The 18,774-nt window shown below is 48.6% G+C and overlaps 1 protein-coding gene across 2 annotated transcripts; it reads left to right on the top strand.

The window, feature by feature from the left end:
• The first annotated feature begins 1,160 nt into the window (after positions 1-1,160).
• On the top strand, positions 1,161-18,774 carry FBXO31 (F-box protein 31). 2 transcript variants are annotated; one of them, XM_087940744.1, is made up of 10 exons: positions 1,161-1,569; positions 7,034-7,105; positions 8,724-8,810; positions 9,841-9,917; positions 11,027-11,194; positions 12,187-12,261; positions 13,166-13,275; positions 14,656-14,809; positions 16,449-16,828; positions 18,258-18,774. In XM_087940744.1, the coding sequence occupies exons 1-10, from the start codon at positions 1,224-1,226 to the stop codon at positions 18,478-18,480; spliced, it is 1,692 nt and encodes a 563-aa protein (XP_087796870.1). In that variant the 5' UTR covers positions 1,161-1,223; the 3' UTR covers positions 18,481-18,774. The 2 variants fall into 2 exon arrangements, with proteins under 2 accessions (XP_087796870.1, XP_087796871.1); XM_087940745.1 differs by lacking the exon at positions 8,724-8,810 and having other exon boundaries at positions 1,176-1,569.

The following is an 18,774-nucleotide window of genomic DNA, read 5'->3' as shown; positions in this document are numbered from 1 at the left end:
GTTCTCTGAGCTGGGTGGTTTTCTTACAGACGAACCTCATAGTGGTAATAAGAAATGCGCTTTGCTGTCAGGTTATATTCTAGTGGCTTCCCTGGTCACATTTCCCCAATTGAAAATACGGTTAAATAGTTTAGTCAGAAGACATGATGATGAAAATTCTTTAATTTCACAACATACAGACGGATTCAAGCATAGTTTCAACTGGGGAAATGTGACCAGGGAAGCCACTAGACTATAAGCTGACAGCAAACCGCACTCCTTATCACCCATCATCCCCTCCCACTTGTGGGACTATAACTTTGTCGTTTGTACTTTTACGATTTATATGGACTGTTTCCTAGTATGATTTGATGGCTTATTGTACCCTGTGACTATCATTAAGTGTTGGACCTCATGATTCTTGATGAATGTATCTTTTCTTTTACGTACACTGAGAGCATTTGCACCAAAGTCAAATTCCTTGTGTGTCCAATCACACTTGGCCAATAAAGAATTCTATTCTATTCTATTCTATTCTATTCTATTCTATTCTATTCTATTCTATTCTATTCTATTCTATTCTATTCTAATTCCCTATTCTATTCTATTCCCATTCCTATTCTATTCCCATTCCCATTCTATTCTATTCTATTCCCATTCCCTATTCTATTTTATTCTATTGCCATTCCATATTCTATTGCCATTCCCTATTCTATTCTATTCTATTCTATTCTATTCTATTCTATTCTATTCTATTCTATTCTATTCTATTCTATACTATTCTATTCTATTCTATTCTATTTCTTATTCCAGTATTCTATTCTATTCTCCCTTCCCTTCCCTTCCATATTTCATTCCATTCCATTCTCCTTACTGGCGCTGATGATGTTCCCTAGTTGGGTCATGAAATGCCTGCAAAAAAAAAAAAAAAAGACCCCAGCTCAGAGACCACCAACCAACCTCTCACCCTCCTCCCATTCTCCTCCAGCTCCTGAAGGGGTTCCCTAGTTGGGTCACGAAACGTCTGCAAGAAAATCCCCCCTCGCCCAGCACAGAGAGCACCAAGGACCCCGCCCCTCCGAAGAGGTGGGCTGCGATTGGCCCTCGTCCCCGCAGGAGGTGGGACGCCGGGCGCGGATTGGGCACGCTGCCGCATCCCCGCGTGCGGCGTGCGGCGGGGAGGGGGGCGGCGGCGTGAGGTCCGGCGGCGGCGGCGGCGGCTGAGGCCTGAGCGGGTGGCTGGCATGGCGGTCTGCGCGCGGCTGTGCGGGGTGGGCGCCGCGCGGGGCTGCCGTCGGCGGGGCTCGCAGCGCAAGGGGGCGGCGGGCGACAGCAGCGAGCCGGACACCGACCCCGAGGAGGGCAGCGAGGGCGAAGGCGGCGAGGCGGCGGCGGCGGCGGGCAGGGGCGGCCCGGGCGGGGGGGCGTCCGCCCGAGCGCCGCTCTCGCTGCTGGAGCTGCCGCCGGAGCTCCTGGTCCAGATCTTCGGCTCCCTGCCCGGCCCCGACCTGCCCAGCCTGGCGCTCGTCTGCAGCGCCTTCCGACGCATCCTCCGCACAGACACCATCTGGCGCCGGCGCTGCAAGGAAGGTCAGGCGGGGCGGGGGGGGGGGGGGGCTTCCCCGGGGTCCCGTCCGGGGGGGGCAGGGAGGGAGGGAGGGAGAGGAAGGGCGGGGGACCCCCAGGTGGGCTCCTGAGACACCCCCACCCGGAAGGGGCGGCCGAGAGAGGGACTTGCATGGAGGCGTCGCTTGCAGACCTCCCTGTGGAGGTCCCTGTGCTTTATTTTTATTTATTTATTTATTTATTTTTATTTATTCTCTCTCTCCACACACCTATCTTTCTATCTATATATCTCTGTACCTATCTATTTCTATCTACCACTATCTCGCTTTCTCTTTATCTCTAATATCTCTCCCATTATCATCTCTCCATTATCTATCTATCTATCTATCTATCTATCTATCTATCTATCTATCTCTATCTTTACCTCTATCTCTTATCTCTATCAAAAAACTAGCATATATATGTGAGGGAAACCTTTACCTTTTTATCTTTTTATTATCTATCTATCTATCTATCTATCTATCTATCTATCTATCTATCTATCTATCTATCTATCTATCTATCTATCTATCTATCTAATGTATTTGCCACCCATCCCTCGGCCAGGTGACTCTGCCATGCCCACCTGCCTCCACACTTTTGTTTTTCTTGGCTTTGGAAACTTTTTCCAGGCCAGCCCTGGGGCCTAGAAGATCCTGTTAGTGATATTTGCAAAGAACTTAGGAGCCTTGGTGATATTTGCAAAGAAGGCGGGCAGCCCTCCCAATCCCAGGAAGGAGGTCGCAAAAGAACAGAAAATGCAGCAGATGAGCTTAGGTGAGAGGCAGACCTAGAATAGTTCAGTAAAGTCCCTTTCGCAACCCTTAAGGTGGCTTTGGATCAATGCTAGGAAGTAAACTGAGAAGTCTTTGCTTTCAGCCAGTTAGTAACTGGTAGGAATAGCTCTGTGGTTATAAGCCAGGTGCCAAAAATAATCAGACCTCTGACCTAAACTTTAAAATAACTCCATACTTATTGGTGGTGCCCAGTTCGCACAGCATCTTGAACCTAATTATTGATTGAACCCGTTTTATAGATTCGCCTAGTTGAATCGGAAACAGTTGTATTCTTCTGCAGTGTGCTAAGCCAGCCACCCACCCACAAAAATTAATCTTGCTAGTGGTTAACCGTCATCCTTCTTCTTATTGTTCCTCATTTTGGTAGCCCAACTTAGCCCCTTCTGAAGATTAATTGCGTTTTTCAAGAACTGTAGTGGTGAAAATCTACGCAAGCTACACAACAACAAGTCTACAAGTGAAATGTGCATGTGTTAAAACGGTTCATCCTCCAGATAGCTTGTAGAATTGTGCCCTGCCTAGTAGTCGGGCTTAGGTTTAAGAGGAGGCGTGAATATTAACCATAGGTGTGATTCTTCCACCGCCAAAGCATAGATCCCAAGCCAGATTTGCGGGGGGGCGGGGGGGGGCGTTCCTTTCGCGGCCCCTGCCCTGTGGATCACCAGCCGGATTGTGCTCTCTCTTGCCTGTGGTTTTGTGTGTGTGTTTTCTTTTCAGCACTGCAGTCCGATCGTTGCCCTTCGTCCCCCTTGATGCAGCCTGTCCCTTTCCCCTGCTGCTCTCCTGCGCCTGCTGCCTGCAATGAAGTCATGCCTTTGGACTTGCCACAGAGAGAGAGAGAGAGAGAGAGAGAGAGAGAGGAGAGGGGGTGGGGGGGGTGGCAGTCGCCTGGGCACAGCTGTGTCTGCCCAAGGCAGAGCTTGGCAATGCGCTCAGGATGCCTGCGCCAGCTCCCTCTTCCTTGCGGGGCGGGGAGGAGAGAACTCTGTCTCGGGGTATGGAAGAGGAGAGCACTGACTCATCCTCCTGGGCTGGAGGAGGCCCAGAATTGTCCCGAGGAGCCTCCGGTGGCCTTAACCTTTCCTGCCTGAGACGATTTGGGCCGAGTCCATGATGGTTACTACCAGGAAAACAAGATCAGATACTATATGTGGTCTTGGTCTACTCAAGGCTTTCCAACAGGGCTCTCCCACCTTGGCAACTTTAAGACTTGTGGACTTCAACGGCCAGAATTCTGGGAACTGAAGTCCACAAAGCCTTAAAGCCGCCAAGGTGGGAGAGCGCTGCTGTAGAAGACTTCCTTAGCAGCCCTGGAGTCCCGTCTTTCTGCAGCTAGATCTAATTGTCTGGACAGGCAGTCAAACGTTGTTTTTGAAATGTAGCTTCTTGAATGGCCAGGAATTCAGTTGTCTAACCCAGGAGCCTCCAACCTTGGCGACTTTAAGGCTTGTGGACTTCCAACTCCCAGAATTCTCCAGCCAGCCTGTTGGAATCCACTAGTCTTGAAGCTGCCAAGGGTGGACGGCTCCTGGTCTAGTCCTTTTTGGCAGGTTGTTGTCTGAAGTTCTGGTGGGTCAGTTTGTCCTCTCTTGCTCCCTCTCTCTCTCTCTTTGTGAAATGTAAAATAAATGTATGGTCCTTGTTGTTCATTGTTTCCCCATTTCTTGAGAAAACACTATTTACCTTTCCTCCAGAAGACAAAGGGACAACATTCTTCCATCTCTCTCTTCCTCCCTCCCTCTTTCTCTCTTCTCAGAATAAAACTATAAGATTATTTAAAGTGAGAAATAGCCATTGGTCAAAAGTCAACCTCTGCATGTCATGGTTGAACGGTGATTTAAACTTTTACCAGCCCTGTTCTAACCCTGTTCCTGACTTTTTAACCACACTGGCTGGCTCTCTTTTTAAAGCACACCTCTTTTAAATCTTGTCTTCTTATAATGAGGTACCTTTCCCCCCCTCTGTACAGTAATATATCTCTTTGGGAAACCAATCCATTTTATTATAGACCCTGTCTATGGGACAGTTCCTGCTTCTCTAAAACAGAAATCTGCTGGAGAAAATAACAGGCAAAATACTATAACATGCCAAATAGTTATGTAATGTTCTTTCTGACCTCCTGTTTTGGGTTCCTATCTTATTTGATATAGCAGGTTTCCACTTCGTGGCCCGCAAGGTGCGACAGCTTGATAAGGTAGCCTGTCCTATCCTGAGACCAATGGGTGCTTCTCTTTTTTCCTTTCCTGGAGTGCATTTTGAGGGCGAGATAGCACAAAAATCAGAAGGGGTAGCATCTTTTCCGACTGACATTTTGTTAAATGGCAAAAGTTCTCCCGAGCTGCGGCTCTCTTCATCAGACACGTGAAATCGCTAAACTGGTGGCAGATTTAGATTCGGATGAAGTGGGGACAAGAGAAAGCAAGATAGGTTGGTTATGCGGATACAGGGAACGTAGGAGGCAGATCGCTAGTTTAGGCTCCGAGAGAGGGACTGGTAGAAAGTCAACCAGGCAGCTTCTCTGCTTCAGGGATTTGGATTTGGAATTTGGCTCTCTCCTAGTCCAGCACCTTAACAACGGGCTCTCCATTTGGGGTGGGGTGGTGGGTGGCTGTGTATTTAAGGGCAGCAGCTCGTGATGCTGAAATGACCCTGAGCACATTTAACTCCGTAGAAACCTTGCAAGAAAACAATTAACTCTGAAGTCTTATCAAAGAGCTTTCTGCTTCAGCGTGATGGGATTCATCCAACACATGTTGGCTCCTAGTCACGGTGGATCCATTTTGGCATCCGGCTCCAGATCTCTGGGTTTGTTTGCTGTGATCTCTGTGCCGTAGTCAACCCCAATGGAGTTTGCCTTTCGTCTTATGAAGCGCCAGAATAAACAGCTTTTCTCATATGACTTTGTGAGCACAGAGGTTGCAATTCAGTGTTGGACGGGGCTATAAATAGATGTCCATGACTGCTCCGTGGACTGACTTAGCAAATTATCCTCCTGCTTTTATTCTGATTAACTCTCTTATCATCCCTCAGCTCTTGTTTGCTTTCTTTTTAAATGGTTAGCCAGCCGGTTCTTTGCCTTTAGAAACCGTTGGGAAGCAATCGGGTCTTTCGACCAATCTGAATATTAGCTTAAGTTCATCCCAGGGAACCAGCAACAGACCAACGGCTAATGTGCAGAATCGTGTTGCCTTTAGAAAGTTGGGGGAGGAGGAGGGGGGGCGGCATAGTAAGGAAAACAACCAATATTGTGTCAGGCTACAAACCCAGCAATCTGTATTTTCCTTTGTGCAAGGACGTCGGCACAGGCTTGGACACCCCCGGCCTCCCCCCAAGAAATATTATCGGCATATGATCTCAGACCATGCGCAGAGTACAAGGCTTTTATTTCATTTCCCCAAACTCAAGCTTCATTTAGGCTGTCAAGAGTTAATTTCCTTTAATTGCCCCTCACCCAGGGGCTGCCCCTCTGCCTCCGTTTGGAGTTAAATGCTGAACAAGCAAGCTCCTTTCAGCGGGATTGTCATAGGGTGCCAGGGAGTCTCTTTGTGGCAGGGTGGACGTCATTTCTTCCCATTAGCAAAGCGCTGGCTGCCAGATGCATACAGATTTATACTTTTATTGACAAGGAACATGGGGTGGGGTGCACAACTATGGGTCCCCTTCCCCAGCACTTATTTACTGCCTGGTTTATTTTTACCTCTACGTGTCTATCTTTACTCTTAACAGCTCTAACAACCTCCTCCTCCTCCTCCTCCTCCTCCTCCTCCTCCTCCTCCTCTTCTCCACCCTCCCTCCCGGTTCAGGTTGCATTGTTTGCTGCCGGTTCCACTTCCTGCAAAAGTGACAGCAAGATAAGCTATTCCAATTCATGCTAGTAAAAATTAATAGAGAATTTCCAGAGCTATAGTCCATAAATCTCGGGATAGTTCTCCTTATGAATATTCATCTTTTGTTGCTGGCACCTGAGGTTCAACCTACCTAGATTGAGGCCTGTGAAGAAAAGGCCCAAAGTGATATAGTTCCATCTGCGTTCACTTTTAGAACACCCTAAATAATTAATCCCTCTGGTGATTTGCAGCCGAGAGAGATTTTTAATCTCCTCCTCCACTTTCATCTTTCTCTTCCTTGCATTATATCTGATGTACCAGAAGGTGTTTTTTCTTGTCACATCCATCACCATAACAGCTTGTCAAGTATCCCGAACGTTTCCTGATTGTTACGATGGACTCCTAGGACACGACAAGCTTTTGAAATTGGCAGGCTGAGTAAACCTTCACATTGTAGGGGGTTTTCTTCTTTGCTGCCAGGTGCTTCCAAGGGATGGACCTTCCCTGTTGGCTTCTAGCACCTTTTGCCTGGGCAAATACAATAAACGTGAGATTGGCTTGTCAGTATGGAAGTGGAGATTAAAGTGGCCTCAACTTGAAAAATAAACTGAAATGGCGAACAGGAGGTACAGAGTGGGAGCGCTGAGAGCAGCAATCGTGTGGGAGGTTGTATCAGTGTGACCGGTCCAAGGTTAAAACTTAGATGGGTTTTAAGTGGAGGTCAGAAGGCTTCCCCGGAACATGGGTTTGCTCTGGGCAGCAGATGGCATTGCATTAGAGCACATCTTAATCCTTGGTGACACATGTCCCTCCGTTGAATTTTAGAATATGGCGTCTGCGAGAATCTGCGGAAGCTGGAAATCACCGGCGTATCTTGTCGAGATGTGTATGCCAAGCGTAAGTCCTAAGCTTCTAGAGGTTTTTTTTAAAAAAGTTTATTTTATTGTCATTGCGCCTCGTACAACAAAATTAAATGCCATCTTCAGTGTACATTATACATAAAAAGTAAAACACAAACGCACATACTTCACACTCTATGCAATTGAATTGAAAACCCCTGATATTGCATTAATATTGCACTATACGGTAGAATTCAACAGAGTTACTGCTCTGGGATAGAAGCTGTTTTTCATCCTAGTTGTCCTTCTTTGTATTATGATCCTGTACCGTCTGCCAGATGATAATAGTTCAAAAAAAAAGGCGGTTCCCAGGATGAGATGGATCTTTGAGGATGTTTTGAACTTTCTTGAGGCAGTGGGAGCTATAAAGCTCTTCCAAAGAGGGGAGAGGGCAACCCATGTTCCTCTGGGCAGTGACGTTCACCCTCTGGAGTGCTGTCCTATCTGCCCGCGTGCAATTGGCAAACCTTACACAAGTGCAGTGTATGCCTCCCCAAATAAATTTGCATTACACCTTAAAGGGGGATGACTGGAGTCGGCCTGTCCACAGTCTCCCACTTGGAGTCCTCTTCCCAGGGAGGTCTGGATTTTAGATAGCTCTGAGTCACCTCCACATCCCTGAACGGAAAGCAACCGGCCTTTGGCCCAGCTAAAGAGGGTTTATGCTGAACAGGCTGATGGCTTTTCTCCCCCGAGTACTTTTCCCATCCTCGTGACTCACTCCAGCCTTGGAGAAACCTGTGGAAGGGCCCCTAAATATTATCCCCCGCTCACCCATTCCTTTGGAGTTGATATTTCTCAGTTGACTTTTATTTGAGACTTGTATACTTGCCTTAGACCAGAAGGTCTCCAAACTTGGCAACTTGAAGACTTGTGGATTTCAACTCCCAGAATTCTCCAGCCAGCTTTCTTCTAGTTCAGAGGTCCCCAAACTTGGCAACTTTAAGACTTGACGCAAGTCTTAAAAGTTGCCAAGTTTGGGGACCTCTGAACTAGACAAAGGAGACCCAGGTATCCTTGACTTATGACCACAATTGAGTCCAAAATTTCTGTTGCTAAGTGAGACTGTTGTGAATCTGGCTGCCCTGATTGACTTTGTTGTCAGGAGGTCATAAAAGGGGATCACATGACCCAGGGACACTGCAACCGTCGTAAGTATGAGACAGCTGCCGAGTGTCTGATATTTGATCATGGGACCATGGGAATGTTGCAACGGTCATAAGTGTAAGAAACGGCACCGTTTTGTAACTTTGAAACATCCCTAAGTGAACTGTTTCGAATCCAGGACTATTTGTATACATGCACAGCCCTAAACCAGTATTCCTTTAATGATGGCTTGTTGAATAAGCCACAGTGGTCTGATTGGCTCGTAAAACTACACTGTAACTTGCCCTTCAGATCAAACCCAACCATACTTCAGCTTAGCTCATTCAGGGCTTTGCTCATCGCCATCAACGTAGCTGAACTCCCCTGAAGGAGGCAGAACCTTCTACGTTGTGTAGGCCAGAATGGTTGCAGGGGATTTGAGGAAAGAAATTCCCCAGCAGGATCTTAACTTTGAAGTAACCGTTGTTGACAGGCGGCATTTTCACGGTCCCCTGCTGTAATCCGCTCAGGTATAAACCCGCGAGTGAAGTCGGGGCGTTTTATGAAAATTCTTCCTGACTACGAGCACATGGAATACAGGGATGTTTACACCTGCCGTATGTACCTTCCCCTGACCAGTGGTTTCTGTGCCGTGGACGCATGGCGTGTGCTTGCCTAACCGTGTCATTAGCAAAGTTAATCATTAAAACCCCGGGGTTTATTCAGGGACCGAGGGCATCGGAGGCCCAGCTGTGGATTCCAGCAGTGGGGGGTTGGAGACAAAATTCTCAAAGCGTTGCTCTAGCACAGGGGTTGCCAACCTTTTGGACCTCAGGGACCCCTCCTCGTTTTAAATCCTGGGACCAGAGATCCTGGGAAAATCCACCCCGAAAGTCTGCAGGAAAATACCCCACCCTGTTTTCCTACCAACCAATCATTCTTTATTTGGGACCGCAGGATACCGTCTCCAGCTTTGTTCTGAGGGGTGGGGTGGGAGAGACTTTTGGCTTCATGCAAGGAAAACAGCAGAAGTCTTTCTTCCCCAAACAACGTCAGAAATGAGTCTTTGTGAGACTTTTCATGCCGGGGCAGCCTCTTGGGGCAGGAGGCCTTGCAGGGTCCCAAAGACTCATTTCGGGCAGAGTTTGGGGGAGAGAGAAAGAAAGACTTTTGCTGCTTTCCTTGCGTGCAACCAAAAGAAGAAGAAGAAAGAAGCGGAAAGAAGCAGCCCGGTGGCCAGGCCAGTCACGTGGGGTGAGTGGGGCGAGATCCCCCCATCTGCCCTTCCCCCCTCCCCTCACTCCCCTCGTGTTGCTCGCAATGCAAGCGACGCAAGCCTTGTGCTCCCGTGCAGCCTGGATTAATTGCTTTGGGGGTGGGGGTGACATTTCCCTGCAGACCACCCAAATTTTCTCATGGACCACCAGCGGTCCCCAGCCCACTGGTTGGCGACCACCTTGGCCCCTCTAAGGCATCTGGACTTTTAACTCCTAGAATTCCCCAGCCAGCTATCTTGAAATCTGAGGGTCTGTTACGGAGAAAGTAAGACAGTAAATGACTGCCCCTCCCAGGCTTTTGTGCTTAGTTTGGCTCCCGAGGAATTCCTTTTCCTTCATATCTGATTTCTTGTTCCCTTTTTTTTCTTAGTGCTTCACCAGTACCGGCACATCCTAGGTCTCTGGCAACCAGACATCGGACCCTACGGGGGTCTTCTCAATGTGGTGGTAAGTCCAGAAGCCTGAGGCATAGGGAGCCACTGTGCTGTGTGAAGTCTGCTTTTTTCTACCTCTGTTTTTCCCTGGGTATATTTGGCTTTTTCTTGTCCTGGAAGGAATTTATGGTTTGTGCAAGGCTTAAGCATGATGTGTCTGAAGTAGGACGTCCTCCAGCCAATCGGAATAGAGCTGGAAGGGACCTTGGGGGAGGGTCCTCTAGTCCACCCCCCCGCTCAAGCTGGAGACCCTGTAGCACGAGAGAGGGCTGTAAAGCACGATAAAGCGGTATATAAGTCTTAAGTGCCGTTGCTATTTCAGACAGATGGTTGTCCAGCCTCTTCTTAAAAGGGGTTCACCCTGCAGTGATGAAAGGCGATTTTCCTGCATGGCTCCTCATAGAACGGATCTTCCTTCCCCGTCTTTCGTTTCCGCTACGGTACCAACTTAGGGAGCCTTCCACTTCATGAATTCGAGGCTCGCGGGAGGCGTTTTCTTGGCAGCACAAATTCTCTCTGGAGCTTAAAAGCTTGGGAGGGGTTATTTGGGGCGTGGGGGATGAGCTGGGAAGGAGTTCATTTTGCAGGGAGAACCGAGTAGAGGAAAGCCGTTAAAAGCGGAGAAAGTGCACTGAGGGGACCCGAGCAGGAAGGCCGGGATCCAGCTAAAGCGGCAGCTGGGCCTGGATAGAGGCCTTGGGGCAAAGCTACCATCCCAATTTGGGGTGGGGGAGGAGCCTGAAGGCAATCAGCAGCCACCCCTATTGTCAGCCTTCCCAGGTAGACCAGAGAGGGATCAGACCAGGTAAGGCTACATCAGGGGTCTCCAAACTTGGCAACTTTGGACTTGTGGATTTCGACTCCCAGAACTGAAGTCTACAAGTCTTAGAGTGGCCAAGTTTGGGGGCCCTTGGGCTACATTAACAGGATCCTGAGAGTTTGAAAGCACGAATCTCCCACCGTTTCCTTGATAGCCTTGAGAACGGAAGGAGGCCTCCTTCTCTCGGCCTCTTCTGCAGCTGCAGGCCGGGACCTCTTCAGCCTAATCGTTCTTCAAGGCAGCCTCTCTTCACCCCACAACGTCTTTCTCACCCACCACTCTGCCTCTTCTCACCTTGGCAGGTTGATGGCCTGTTCATCATTGGCTGGATGTACTTGACCCCCCATGACCCTCACGTGGACGGCCCCATGCGCTTCAAGCCCCTCTTCAGGGTCCACCTCATGGAGAGGCGGAGCGCCACAGTCGAATGCATGTACGGGCACAAGGGACCCCACAGTGGGCATATCCAGGTGAGGCCCTCCCTCTTCCACGGAAGGAAGGGTTGCAGATATTTACTTGAAGTAAAACCGCTCCAAACTCGATTGCAGAAAGTACAACTTCAGCAACCGAGTAGTCAGTGCCTGGAACGCACTATCTGACTCTGTTGTTACATCCTCCAAACCCCCACTCTTTTAACCTCAAGCTATCCACTAGGGACCTCACCCCTTTTCTAAAAGGCCTGTAAGAGGCCTGCATAAGCGTACCATCGTGCCTACTACCCCTCTCCTATTGTCCCCATTTATTCGTACCTATTTCCTGTATTCTTACTCATGTTTATACTTATACCTATCATCTTGTAAGCGATTGACAAATCAAATCAATAAATAAATACTAACAGAATCGAGAGGGATCTTGTAGGTCATCTAGTCCAACCCCCCACCCAAGCAAGAGACCCTACTGTCAACTCATAAAACATTTCTAGGGTCTTTTTAGAGCTGCCAACAGAAAGGGAGGGGGGAGCAGTGAGGCAGCTTGCAGACTTGGCAGGTGCATTCCACAAATGTTTTCAAAGATAGCAACAAGGTGACTGAAGTTTCTGCCATGACAAATTCTTACTGGAGAGCATGACTGACGACTCTTGGCTATGGAGGTGTCCCATTGGAGAATACGAATTACGATACACCCAGGGGGTGAGGAAAAACCAGGGTCAAAGGTGACAGTGTATTATGTGCCTCAGAGTCGGCTCCACCCAGGCAGTGCCGGACATTTTAACTCCCAATAAATCCTTTTGAAGTTTGGCTCAAGACTCGTGATTTAAGTGGGGGTAACTGCCGGAATCCTGACACCTACACCATTTCTGACAGATGGCCGTAAAACTGCACTGCCCCCACCCCCCCTGGACTTCTATTCAGAGACCCCAGATGCTTAGTCCAGGCAGGGCTTCATTTCTCTAGACTGGGCTTCGGCCTTCTGACTTCCAACCCGCCCCTCTCCTTTTATTCCTCCCTCCCAAAACGGACAGATTGTGAAGAAGGACGAGTTTTCGACCAAGTGCAACCAGACGGATCACCACCGCATGTCAGGAGGGAGACAAGAGGTAAGCTTGGTCTCGGCACACCCCCTCACCCAAAATAAAGCTGCCTCATTTGGCATCCTCCAAATAATGGCGGCTTTTATTCATCCAACCTCCGGCCAGGGCTGTCTTAACAGCATCATGGGCCCCGGGCAAAGCAGCGGACTGGGGCCCCTACAACAACTACGTACAGGAATAAGAATGTAAATGGTTGATAAAATGAAACATACATTTATTTTATTGGCACTTTAGTTTCCTTTCTTATCACTGTACCTCGTACAACAAAATCAAACAGCATCTTGACCATGAAAATAAACACAAACACACATCCTTCACACTCCACACATTGAACTGAAACCCCGCAATACCGCACCAACACTGCACTATACAGCAGAATTCGAAAGAGCTACTGCCCTGGGATTGAAGCTGTTTTTCAGCCTATTTGTCCTGGTTTTTATTATTATCCTGTGCCGTCTGCCAGGTGGTAATAGTTCAAAAAAAAAAAAGGGTGCCCAGGATGAGATGGATCTTTGAGAATGTTTTGAACTTCCAACAAAATTGGTGTTGAAACATTAAAACCGTGTTGGGCAGCCACAACTAATCAACGTGATCAACATTTGAACAATAGGCGAGGCTTGAAAAACGCAGTAAGAATTCTGTGTGCCAGAATTCTGGGAGTTGAAGTCCGCCAGGCTTCAAGCTGCCAAGGTTGGAGACCCTTGATTTATACGATACCAGGTGCACTGAAGGGTTAACATACACAGGTTAGTATGGGTCTCCTATGCTCGTGGGGCCCCCAGGCAAATGCCCATCAGGCCCCAAGACAGCCCTGCCTCCGACTGCTCTCCTAGTGGGAGGTGCAAACAGGATCACAAAGGTTTATACCCCACCTGCGGGTCTCACCTTTCCCTCCTGGCTGTTTGTGCAGGAGTTCCGGACGTGGCTACGAGAAGAATGGGGTCGGACACTGGAGGACATTTTCCACGAACACATGCAGGAGCTCATCTTGATGAAGTTCATCTACACGAGCCAATACGAGTAGGTAGAAAGGGGGCGATCTGGTTTCTTCTCTCAGTCACAGCCAAGGGACAGATTCAGGATGCAAGAGTAGCAATAGCCCTTAGACTTACATGCCCTTCCCAGTGCTTCACAGCCCCCTCTAAGCAGTTTACAGGGTCAGTCTCTTGCCCCCAACAATCTGGGTTGTTACTGACCTCGGAAGGATGGAAGGCTGAGTCAACCTGGAGCCGGTCAGGATTGAACTCTTGGCAGTGGGCAGAATTATCCTGCAATAGTGCATTCTAAGCACTGTGCACCATGGATGGATGGATGGATGGAAGGAAGGAAGGAAGGGGGGGAGAGAGAGAGGGAGGCAGGGAGGGAGCGAGGAAGGAAGGAAGGAGAAAAGAGCAATATAGTGCTTAGACTTATATACCGCTTCACGGTGCTTTCCAGCCCTCTCTAAGCAGTTCACAGAGTCAGCCTATTTACCCCCCAAAATCTGGGTCCTCGTTTTACTGACCTTGGAAGGACAGAAGGTTGAGTAAACCTTGAGCCTGATGAGAGTTGAACTGCCAAATTGGAGCCAGCAGGCAGTCAGCAGAAGTAGCCTGCAGTACTGCACTCTCACCGTCTCAGCAATAAATTGTGCTAGCAAGCTTCGTCTATTGCACAAACAGTCTTGTGTCCCAAGGAGAATTCCCTCTCCTCTCCCTTCCCTCTCTCTACCTCCTAAGCTAGTTCTCCCCCACCTTCACGTCCCCTAGAAATCCTGGACTGCAACTCCCATACTTCCCTCTCGTGTGCCTACCTGGGACGCATCAGGTGTGGGAGAATCAAGGATTCAGCCTTTCTGGTTTTCAGGGAATTTAAGCACAGCAGAAGAGAATTTTCCCATCCTATTTTAGACATCAGTTTCCTTTTGACTATTAAACAGCAGCCTGCCTAAAAATCAGAAACTGCCACTGGAACAACCCACCATCCTATGAATAAGCTGGCTTTGAAAAACAGCATTCCCTAATGTTGCTTTCCAATTAGCCAGGATTGAAAAGAGGGGAGGAGGGAAGGGGCAGGTTCTGACAGCAAGGAAAATGGAGAGAAGGCAAAACACACAGGACTAAAGGAAAATTCCACAGGAGGGACCAAGGAAATTATATCTATCCCATTTCAGTCGTCCAGGGATTCCCTTAGGCCTGGCCTTAGTCTGTTTTCCCCCTCTGACTAAAGGGCTAGAAACTTTAATTTGGGACACCGTTGTTTTAAATGAGAAAAGTTCACACCACAGTATGAGATTTAGAATCACTGAATGAGATGGGCAGCCCCTAAGTTTGATGAACGAAAATAAAAAGGTGAATTGATAAGGTAAACGTGAATTGTTCCCACCAGTCCTCTCACCCTGGGCTGCTTTTTCTGTTCCAGCAACTGCTTAACCTACCGCCGCATTTACCTCCCTCCGCGCAGTCCGGAGTATCTGATCCAGCCGGGCCTTTTCAAAGGGACCTATGGGAGCCACGGCCTCGAGATCGTCATGCTCAGCTTCCATGGGAAAAAGGCCAAGGGCACCAAAATCACGGTGAGCACGGAGGGTCTGGAATCCTAGATGGTTGCTGTGGTAACCCAAAGGGGTGTGGCACAAAGGCAACCCAGTCAGATAATCCGTAGGAGTCCCTTTATTAGCTCCAACTTTGCCCCCAATGTCCTGGTTACCTTCTGGGCTGGAGAAAAACTCTCCCGGGAACAAGATTCAAGTCCAAAACATTGTCAACAAAAACTGTAACTCTAAGTCCAATCAAGGTGAAATCAGGTAATTGATTTGGCAGGGCAGGAGCAAGAATTCCAGATGTGAAGGCAGGGCAATAACTCAACACGGTTGGGAAGATGCCAGGAACACAGATAATCCAAATCAACAATAAGATAAATTCACATTTGTTCCCGGAAGCTGCCACTCTCAGCATGTATCTCTTTTAAACTCTCATTCCCAGCTACAGCTAATGAAGGGAATCGGGGCCCTTTCCTTCCCCATAAGCCATGCAACCCATGTTGCTCTCTTCTCCGTTCCTTTCTGCATGCCCTAGGATAAAGAGGGGATGGGCCTGGGTTTTCCTCTGAACCCCTTCTCCCTTGTTCTCCCTCTCCCCTGCTTGGCCCAGCCGGACTTTGCCCTTCCCCAGTTTCCTCCACAGCCAAAGGAGCTACACTCTCACTCCTTGTCAGCTGTTCGTCTTCCTCCTTGGATTCAGACTCCACAGGGGCAGGACAGCTGCTCGTGCCATGTGTTTTTATTATTTTTAGTAATGCTTCCATCCTGCTTTCTGGAAACACTGCCAAGACTACATACCTCTCATCTGGCGTAGCAGTGTCAACACAAAAACTACAAATCTGCTGCAGATTTCAAACTGCAACTACGAAATCCCACCTGGCGACTCGGAGGTGTTGAAGTTGAGTCAGGAAGACAGAGGCAGCTTCCCCGAGTTCTCTCTCCCAGCCTCTGGCCAGAAGGGTTGGGCCTCCAGGTCTCTTCCCGTGCCTGTATAGCCCCCTGGTTCTTTCCAACCGGTGCTCTTGAGCTCAAAGCCCGCAGCAGGTGCCAAGGGGTGCTGGAATCCTGCTGGCAGAGCAGAAGGAAGGGCCTCACCTGAGCAGCCAGGAGATGACAGCCTGCCTAAGAGCCGCAGATTTCCAGCCTTCAAGGCAGACCAGACGAAGGAACCAAAATCATGCAGGCTAATATTGCTTTTCTTATGTAAGATTTTAGTGATTTTCCTCTCCCGATGGTCATAAAGCAAACGCAATAGCCGTAAAGCGAACACAGCAGCTGTTAAGCAGACCAGTGGTTTGCTACAAGGGCACAGTTTTGACCAAAAAAAAACCCCAAAACAGAAATACGTGTTGGTTTCCAGCAAAACCATCCTAAAATGCAGGCCCACGACGCTGGAATATTGCAAAGGGCCACGTTGCCCTGTGCTCGAAGTTGGCCACATAATTGTGGAGAAGACGTGTCTGTTGGAACTTTGAGTCCGGAACTCACAAGTCTCCTTTTCCAGATTAGCTGGATAAAACTGGCCACAGATAAAACTTGCTCCAAGCGTCGTAACATTCTGAGACCCCCCTTTATTTTTTTCAATTCTAACGTTGGTCTGTCAGATTCTGCGCATACCTGGCCGCTTCCGGGGATGCGAAGCTTTCCCCTGCTCCTCTCTCCCTTCCTCCAGGGCGACCCCAACATCCCAGCCGGCCAGCAGACGGTGGAGATCGACCTGGCCCATCCCATCCAGCTGCCTGACATTGAGCACCTGAGCAACTTCAGCGAGCTCTCCCGGATCGTGCTGGAGGTGCGAGAACAGGTGCGGAGGGAGCAGCAGCTGCAGGAAGAAGGCTCGCCGGAGGAGACGGGGACAGAAGCCAAGGACCCGCAGGAGGAGCAGTGGGAGCAGCAGGAGCAGGAGCAGGAGGAGGAGCCGGACGGGGCTGGATCGGAGGCAGCGGAAGAAGGAGCAGCCACCTCTGGCTCCCCCCCTGCTACCTGCCCCTTTGTCCTGCCCGGCGGGATCGCCTCCCGAAACGAGGATTATCCCCGCACCTGCAGAGCATGGTAATGTTGAAGGTTGCGGGGAGGGGATTCCCACAGATAATGTGGATATTCAGTGAGAGTCCCTTCAATTCCGGCCCCTGCCAAGAACTCGTGATCTGTGAATTTCTCTCTCTCTCTCTGTCTATTTATCTTCTATCCATCATCTATCTGTTTGTCAGTCTCTTCAATCTATCCATTGTCTGTCTATCATCTTCTATCCATCTGTCTTTCTAATTTCTCTCTCTCTATCTTCTATCCATCATCTATCTCTTTCTCTTCTATCTTCTATCCATTCTCTCTCCTCTCTTCTATCCATTGTCTGTCCGTCTGTCTGTCTGTCTGTCTATCTATCTATCTCTATCATCTTCTATCCATCTGTCTATCTAATTTCTCTATCTTCTATCCATCATCTCTATCTCTCTGTATCTTCTATTCATTCTGTCTCTCTCTTCTTCTATCCATTGTCTGTCTGTCTATCATCTTTATCTATCTTTCTATCTAATCTATCTATCCATCGTCCATCTATCTTCTATTTTCTATCCATTCTCTCTGCTATCGTCTGTCTGTCTGTCTATCCATCATCTTTCTATCTAATATCTCTATCATCTCTATCATCTCTCCCTCTCTCTCCCTCCCCCCCTCTCTCTGCATATATATATATGTATATATATATAGATATATATATATTATGTATGTGTGTATGTATATATATATATATATTTATATGTATGTGTGTGTGTGTGTGTGTGTGTGTGTATATATGTATATATATATATATATATATATATATATTATATTTATATTTATATGTTTTCTTAAATTTTCGCGGTACTTACATGAATGGTATTCAGCTTTGTTCGGGTATTTTCCCACGTCATTGTAGTTGTGCTTTTAAAGTTGTAGCAACGTTTCGGTAGAATCTCATCTGCCATCATCAGGCTTCTGTATTGGGTTCATCTGTGAGCCTGATGATGGCAGATGAGATTCTGCCAAGGTTGGGAAGCACTTTTCATCGTGGCAAGTGAGGCTCCGTGGCCCTGTCGGTGGACTGAGCAGTGATCACTGGGGCTCCAGAAAGCCAGTTGGCATCAAACTGAGGCCTGGATTCATTTTTCTTGGAGACATCCAGAGAGATTCCCAACCATCCGGGTCTTGTCCCAAAAGCGCTTCTCAAAAGGGACTTTCTTGTGGTTCCCCCCCCCCCTTGAAAATGTTTCGCTTCTCCTCCAAGAAGCTCCTTCAGTTCAGTTTAGAAGCTTCTTGGATGAAAAAAGTAAAATGTTTTCCAAGGGAAAAAAAAAAAAAGACTCCACGAAAACCCGTTTACCTTTTGGAAAAGGCAGCTTGGGGGTTTCTTGGAAATCCCTCTCGTTTTCTTCTCTCTGAACGGAATGTGGGAAGTGGGCTTTCGTGGGAAAGGCTGACCGTATTTTCCTTCCACCGCTGGCAGCTTCTACGGGACCGGCCTCATCGCCGGCCACGGCTTCACCAGCCCTGAACGAACCCCGGGCGTTTTCGTCTTGTTTGACGACGACCGTTTCGGCTTCATCTGGCTAGAGCTGCAGTCCTTCAGCCTCTACAGTCGGATCAAAGTCTCCTTCCAGAACGCCGAAGCGCCGTCGCAGGAAGCTTTCGACGAGATGCTGAAGAACATTCAGTTACTGTCCTCATGATGGCGGCCATCCGGGAACCCGAGGGAGGAAGGAAGGAAGGAAGGAAGGAAGGAAGGAAGGAAGGAAGGAAGGAAGGAAGGAAGGAAGGAAGGAAGGAAGGCGGGCCCTCTCCTCCCATCGTGGGGGTCTGGGCACCCGACCCTCAGCGGGAGGGGGGCTGTGGTGTCCTTCTCCACCTGGCCTTTTTATCAACTTGTCTCCTCCTCTTCCTCCCCCTTTGTGCGCTAACGTTCTTTTCCCAATACGTGATGTATAGTTTGTAATATAGCTTTATTATATTGGGAGGGCAGCTTG

This window comes from Pseudonaja textilis, chromosome 11 (assembly GCF_049901715.1).
Source record: "Pseudonaja textilis isolate UNSWEBS1 chromosome 11, rPseTex1.2, whole genome shotgun sequence".
Lineage (NCBI taxonomy): Eukaryota > Metazoa > Chordata > Lepidosauria > Squamata > Elapidae > Pseudonaja > Pseudonaja textilis.
Note: the sequence above shows the minus strand (reverse complement) of the source record. Positions and strands in the feature narration are given on the sequence as shown.